The sequence below is a fragment of the Gobius niger genome, assembly GCF_951799975.1.
Source record: "Gobius niger genome assembly, chromosome: 3".
NCBI lineage: Eukaryota > Metazoa > Chordata > Actinopteri > Gobiiformes > Gobiidae > Gobius > Gobius niger.
The window spans coordinates 23,772,453-23,779,169 of NC_136854.1; the positions used below are offsets into that span (position 1 = coordinate 23,772,453).

At 41.7% G+C, this 6,717-nt stretch overlaps 1 protein-coding gene across 6 annotated transcripts in view; it reads right to left on the minus strand.

Moving 5' to 3' along the window:
- The window catches only part of LOC306960596 (nuclear factor 1 X-type-like), an 85,793-nt gene extending 79,105 nt beyond the window's left edge, over positions 1-6,688 (minus strand). For all 6 annotated transcript variants that reach the window (XM_079553037.1, XM_079553034.1, XM_079553036.1 and 3 more), the window contains exons 1-2: positions 6,554-6,688; positions 730-813 (exon numbers count right to left, since the gene is read on the minus strand). In XM_079553037.1, coding sequence (XP_079409163.1) covers positions 730-813; positions 6,554-6,556 — 87 coding nt within the window. In that variant the 5' untranslated portion in view covers positions 6,557-6,688. The remainder of the gene's footprint in view (positions 1-729; positions 814-6,553) is intronic.
- Positions 6,689-6,717: the final 29 nt, after the last annotated feature.

A 6,717-nucleotide genomic window follows, 5' to 3' on the forward strand; every position in this document is an offset into this window, starting at 1 on the left:
TGTACGTGCAGCTCAGGAAAAAAACTGGCTGCTACTGCATATGGTAAAGAGTGCACAATAACGCCTGATTGTTTTTGCCTCAGCTGAGCAACAGAAATATGTGTCTTTTGGCACAAACAACTTACATTTTAGATTTGAACTCAAAAACATCTGACAAGCAATAAGGGATATGTCAGTATGCCTGCATTACTCAGGGCAAGTTAAGGACATGTAGTGTTTTGCTGGAGGCGCTTGTCAACATTGAAGAGATGATTTCAGGATGGCATACAAGAGACTTGACAGGAAGGTGCTCATATGGGCTCTTGCTTTATACGGTCAGTCACAAAATATGTATTTATTGAACACACATAATTGTTTGGATATAACATAGTGTATTTTCAGGGCGTTGTGTTCATGAAGCTCAGTACAGCGGTGAGTGCTCGACTGCACGTGCTTCACAGTTAGAAGGTCTTGGGTTCGATATCTGACTCTGAGTTTGCATGTCCTCCCCGTGTATGCATAGATTTCCTCCGGGTACTCCGGTTTCCCCTACTACTAAAAACACGTACAATAGGTTAATCCTGGCTCTACATCTGGAGATGGGTCCCCGAGCACCTGCCTACTGCGGCTGCCCAGGCGGCATTGAAGGACGGATCAAATGCAGAGAACGGGTTTCCCTATGTGGATCAGTAAAGTATACCTTAACCTTATGGTCACATTCAACATGGTGTAGTGAGCGTTTATATTTACCCTGTAAGAGTCTGACACGAGGAAGCATTCAGGCATCCCTGGGCCTCGGGCAGGATCGTCATTGACCAGGTAGGTGTCAGTAGCCTATAAAGAGAAACCATTAACATTCAGATTGTGGAGACACATAAAACAAGAGCTACAGACACAATTAATAATCTTAATCAATTTCACCACATTTTCATTACAATTTTTTACTTAATTCTTTTGTGAGAGTCCATGTCTTCCTTAGTAGCCTATAGCAAACCAGCCTGCTTTTTGTGCCGAACTTTGCAATGAGCTCGCATCATTTGTATTCTAAGTCAGCAGGCAGGCAGGGTTCTGGCAGGGCCTGAAGCTGTGAAATGGGCTCTCCTTGCAGTTCTGTGTTGATTGGATCACCCTATCCCCCTCTGCTGAGCTGAAGGAAGCCCAAATCCCACAGTCGCTGTGCACTTCTGTGAAATCCTATTTCATTTTGCAACTTTAACGGATAAAAAGCGTGCACACATGCTTATGCCAGCCCAGACCCTGTGCCACTTCTGTCTAGCTAACCAGGAGCAGAGAGAGCAGTTTCTATGGAGTGTGGAGACATGTAAAGACACACTTGCACTATAGTGGTGTAAGCTCTTGAAAATATAATCACCTGCATGTATACACCGCTCCCACCCCTGATCTGTGCACACTCACCAGCCACACGTGCACAGCACTTACAGACACAAACCCCATAATAAGAGCCAGACGTTGGCAGACCACACAGCCCTGAGTTGTGGTGAAAACAAAGGCTATTCATATCCTTCGCAATGAGAGGCCTGTGTAGCGATCCCTTTCCTATTCCCTGCTTCTCCCTCTGTTTTTATTACAAATAATCTGCACTCACAAACCTCCATTTTTCTGCAGTTGTGCACTTTGTAATAATGTTTATTAGACCGTAAACATTTTTTTTGTCTTTATTTATTGCATTTGCCTCCAGCTTTTTACATGGCAACACAGCACCTATTGTTGAAGTGCAACAAGAGGATGAAGCCAACAGCAAAGTGAGAGAGCCCTGCAGATATGCACTAAGACATTGTGATGCGGAGAGGAGTACAAACTAACACATCCAAAATGCTATTGTACCGGCCGTGGGTCAGAGCAGGACGATGGATTTGATTGGCTGATGGTCAATTATATGGCCCCAGTCCATGGCACCTGTGTGGGCCCTCACATTAAAGCCAGGCTACCCGCTAATGGATTTACTCCATCAGATGTGCTGGAAGCGCTCTTATTGGCTGCTATGGCCAGAAACGAAATCAGGCGCACTTGCGAATCATTTCTGATTGGTTGACAAAGACCCAAAACGGTGTGAGTGCTTTTCATTGGCTTTTACCACCTTTTATACAAATGGTAGAAAAATGGCAGTGGAATTATTTGAAATGGAATTATAAACAACATTATCTGTATGGAACAAATTTCCGCAGCTTTCATTACTGAGCCGGTCCGTTAGATAAGAATATACAGTACCGCAAAACGACAAATGAAGGAATTTCAAAATGTGATTTGTATAGTCCCAAAACAGGTGTTGATTAACTCCTATTCCATTGTGCAACAGTAAATAACATGTAACTAATGAACATACTAAGCTCTGTACCTGCCCCTGGGGAGGCCACAACACACTGCCTCCCTTTGTAGTCCACCCCCAAAAAACGCATGGCCCCAAACTCTCTCCTGCAGCACTGTATAAATTATATATTGAACTATATATATACAGCATATGCCCAGCCCATATGGCCAGCCCTGAGCTACAAAAATCTCAAAGCCCTCCTTAATTAACATTTTAGAGGGAAGATTCGGAGGCGGTAGATTGAGTCAGTGACCTATTTGGAGTCCGTCCTTCTCTCCCAATGCAAATGTGTTAATTGAGACAGATTTTACCCGCTCCACACAAATGCAAAGGGGATGATAGTAGAAAGAGTTTGTTCGAGCAATCTGATTTGGCGTTTTAAGGTTTGACAAAAGTACCCACACCCTGCACCAACTTAAGTTGTCCCTTGGCTGGTTCCTCATCTTCTGTCATGTGTGTCAACAACCATATGCCCAAATACTTCTCCCAAACCTGCACACTTTCATTGCTCTGTGAGTAAAAGGCCCTGATGGCTACATTTTAAAGCACACTTGAATGGCAACATATCAATGATGTTCTTCACAGCTTCCCTCCCCCCTCACATACGCAACTTAAATCTCAAACTCGGCTGATATACACCTGGTTGGTGCAAAACTTGGTCCAAAAAAAAGGAACTCTTGCAACTGCCAACAATCACCACTGCCTGTCCATCTTTAAAAACTGTAATTATTATCAACCGCATTGTGTTTTAACAGTGTGATTTGGTGGCTGGAGTTAGCGGTGCCAAGTGGAAGGATCTGAACGGGGGGGGGATGGTAGAAAGGATAGGGATAGTCCAGCCAACCTGCGTGGAGATGGCAAGAGCTTCAAAGACGCCGGTCTGCATCGGCGATCTGTTCCACGGTGTGTGAGGGCTGTATGAAAGACGCAAATGGCCGCCGAGTGAGCCCCTGCCAAAGATACCTCAGGGAAAAATGTTGAAAAAATATGATTTTTCACACACCCTCTCGAGGGGGTGTGGGGAGAAAACTAGAGAATAAGAAAGATGAAATACTAAACACTGAAAAAGGCAGGAAGACTGGATAGTCGAGCTAATTATTTCACCACAAATGTGGGTCCTGAAGGTTTTGTTGGGTCAGAAGTACAGCCAAGATATAGTGCTGAAGATTGCATTTGGCTTAATTGTGCAGTTATTTTTTTATGCAATAGTAAACGGTGGGTTTTTGGATGAGGAAAAAGGCGCGTGGTGTGAAACATTTCTGGTAAAAAGCAGCCTGACAGCGGGAGGTAAGAGTGTAAAATCGTTTTTGTTTACTTAGGCAAAAAGATTTCAAAATGCCTTGAAGTGAAAGGTTTGACATAAATGGTTCATAATAGGCTATGGGCTGAGGTATAACATGCACAAAGAGGTGCATCTGTGTATCTCTGGATAGACACTAATCCAAAGGTTGACAGTTCGATCACCACTGGCATTCACACTGCCAGAGTATCCTCGAGTAAGACACTTCACACAGCTTAAAGGCCTGATGATGCTCGGTCAAAACAGATTGACTTGTTCATTTAAATAAAGGTCTTTAACAACTACTTCCTCGAGCTGTTCATACCTGTCATTTTACTTATGAGCTTATGAGTTATGTGAAGGTGTGTTAGTTGTTGATGTTTATAAAGCACCAAAATGTGGTTTGGTAACGACCGTTCTGCAGTCTGCCACAGTGCAGCTCTATGCTTAGCGACTCATCTATAGAGCATGGATATGTAAACACCAAATTAAAATGTTTGAGTGTCAAAATATGAGTTAAGTTTTCATAAAGCATTTCATCAAAAGCCGGTGCAGCTGGTAGTCTAGTGGTTAAGGTCGCTGCCGTGCAAACGGATCACTGCTCCGGTCTCAGCTTGGACAATTTGATGAACGTCACTTCCCGCTCTTCTCCCACTTTCACCCTGTGCTGTCCTTTCAAATAAACCTCTCAGCCAAAAAGAAAAAGAAAATCCTCTTTTTTTCTTTCTAAAACCGGTTCAAGAAAGAATTTCTAAACTTGGTGTGTAAATATGGTCAAGTCCAGACTTAAAGAAGTGAAGAAACCTGACAAGACCTGGAGCAAAAAAAATCTCTTAAACAGAAATCTATATCCAAACATTTCATTATGCCCTTGGTTCATTCATTCTATTACACAATAATTCATTAAGAATATAATAAATCATCATTTTCACACCTCATTAACTTTGTACTGTCCCAAAATGAATGCTAGCTCTGTATCAATGCCACCCCAACAATGAATATATTAATATCTTCTTTCCTTTAAGCAAAACTGTGCCATGACGGGACAAGTTTTAACAAAGATCTTATTGACACACCCCAGGAATCACTTGGCCTGGCACCTCGACTGTCAACTCCAGATCTTGCTCGACTGGCTGAGCTGTGGACTGCAGCCTTTAGATATGGATGTACCCGCTTTGTCTCTCAACCTGCCATGCCAAATCATTTTGCCATTTGCCACCAACTCTTATACACCCGTAATCCAATGCCACTGGCACCTACATGGTCTCCATTCACCGTGCAGCCACATCACTAAGTGCATTTAACAATGAGGTTAGCGCCTGGACAATACGGCCTTTGTCTGACACAATGACTGATACACAGGGAGGTTTTCTTGTGGTTATAGAGTTTACCACAAAAACCAGGAAGCATAATATTATAGATCACACACAGGCAGACATGTAACTTAATAAGGAAAGCTGTTGAAATCATTTCAGATTTTTACATGCATCTGAAACCCAAATACACCTCGTATTGCTATAACTGACAGCCTGGTTTGGCAGCAACAAAACAGAGTGGTCCTGGTCAAAACAAAATTACTATTTGAATATTTCAACTGGTATCTATGTGTACCTGATTATTGGAAAGCCATCACAAATCGCTGGAACCAATAAGACATTTTGCTGAATGCAGTGACAGGGTGCTGCACATAATATATGTGTGTGTATATATATATATATATATATATATATATATATATATATATATATATATATATATATATATATATATATATATATATCAATCATGGGCTGATCCAAGTTGGAAGGTGACAATGCAGAGAAGTTATGTGAGCGGAAATTTCAAAGATCTGATATAAGCTCGTCCACCAGCCACATATCAAATGCTTATTTAAGAAACTAGTTCCTCCAGTAAAGTCATGGAGCAAATGTTCAGAGGACGCCTGTGGCAGTGCATGCTGCAACCAAGTTCAGCCAGCAAGAAATGTCAGCCTATTCATGGCCCTTCAAATGTAGTTACATATATGTTAATATAGCTGCTCATTCAAATCATTATTACATTATATTTTAATGGATTATTTCATGAGCGATATAAACAATTTTACACAACTAATTTTGCAATACATAAAAAATAAATGTTTGACTATTTTTATTTTTATTATTATTATTATTATTATTATTACTATAATTTGTTCATCAAGATTTTATGTATCATCAAATAACTTTCAATAGAATTAATTCATTAAAGAAATGTCTTAATCCAATCAAACACACTCAGGTGTGAAACAGCAAGCAATATGGATTTGTAAAGAATGTATATGTTTTGGGACGTAAAAAAAAATACTAGAAATATTCACATTTAGTTTCTTGGAAACTCGCGTTAATGACAATTGCATAAATAACTGTATATTTCATGAACGTCACGCCTGACCCCATTCAGTGGCTCATTCAGGGCGCACAAGTTTCGCTTAGATTTATCCAGCCGAGGTGCAAAGTGCAGTCGAATGTGACTACTCACAACAGCAACTAATGTAAACACTGCGCGCCGTGGTCCTGCGCGTCTCCCTTTGACAATGCGTGGAAACGTGTGTATTATTCTGTTTGATGATGAGCCTCGTCTTTGTCGCGGCTCCACTGAAATGCTCTGTAAACAATTCAGTTTGCGAGGACAGAGCTGTTCTGTCCAGAGCGCGTTAAAGCACAATAAAAATGTTGCATTTACTTAAAGGCGCCAAAGTTGGGCTGTAGAAGTTGCCAAGAAAGTTGCATCCAACAACACGGGTGCGTGCGCGCAGGTGCGTGGCTGGGTATACTCCGGAGCCAAAATCTGCATGAGTCCAGCTTGTGTAAACGCCATTAAAACGAGCACTCTGATGTAAAAGACACGATGTTGAGTTTATTTGTTGTGTTCGACTTTACCCTATACCGAACCAACTGAGAGCAACAATTGAGTTACACAGCACGTACCATTATAGCGCGGGGAGATCTGCCAACGAACTCAATGCCCCATTTTCCTTTAAAAGTTCGGCTTCCAAAAGTGAGAGAGGGAGTGCGCTGGCTGAGAGAGGGACACTTGGACACTTCTTCGCTGTTGCCGGAAGCAAAAAAAAGAGACCTTTAAAGAAGTGGCT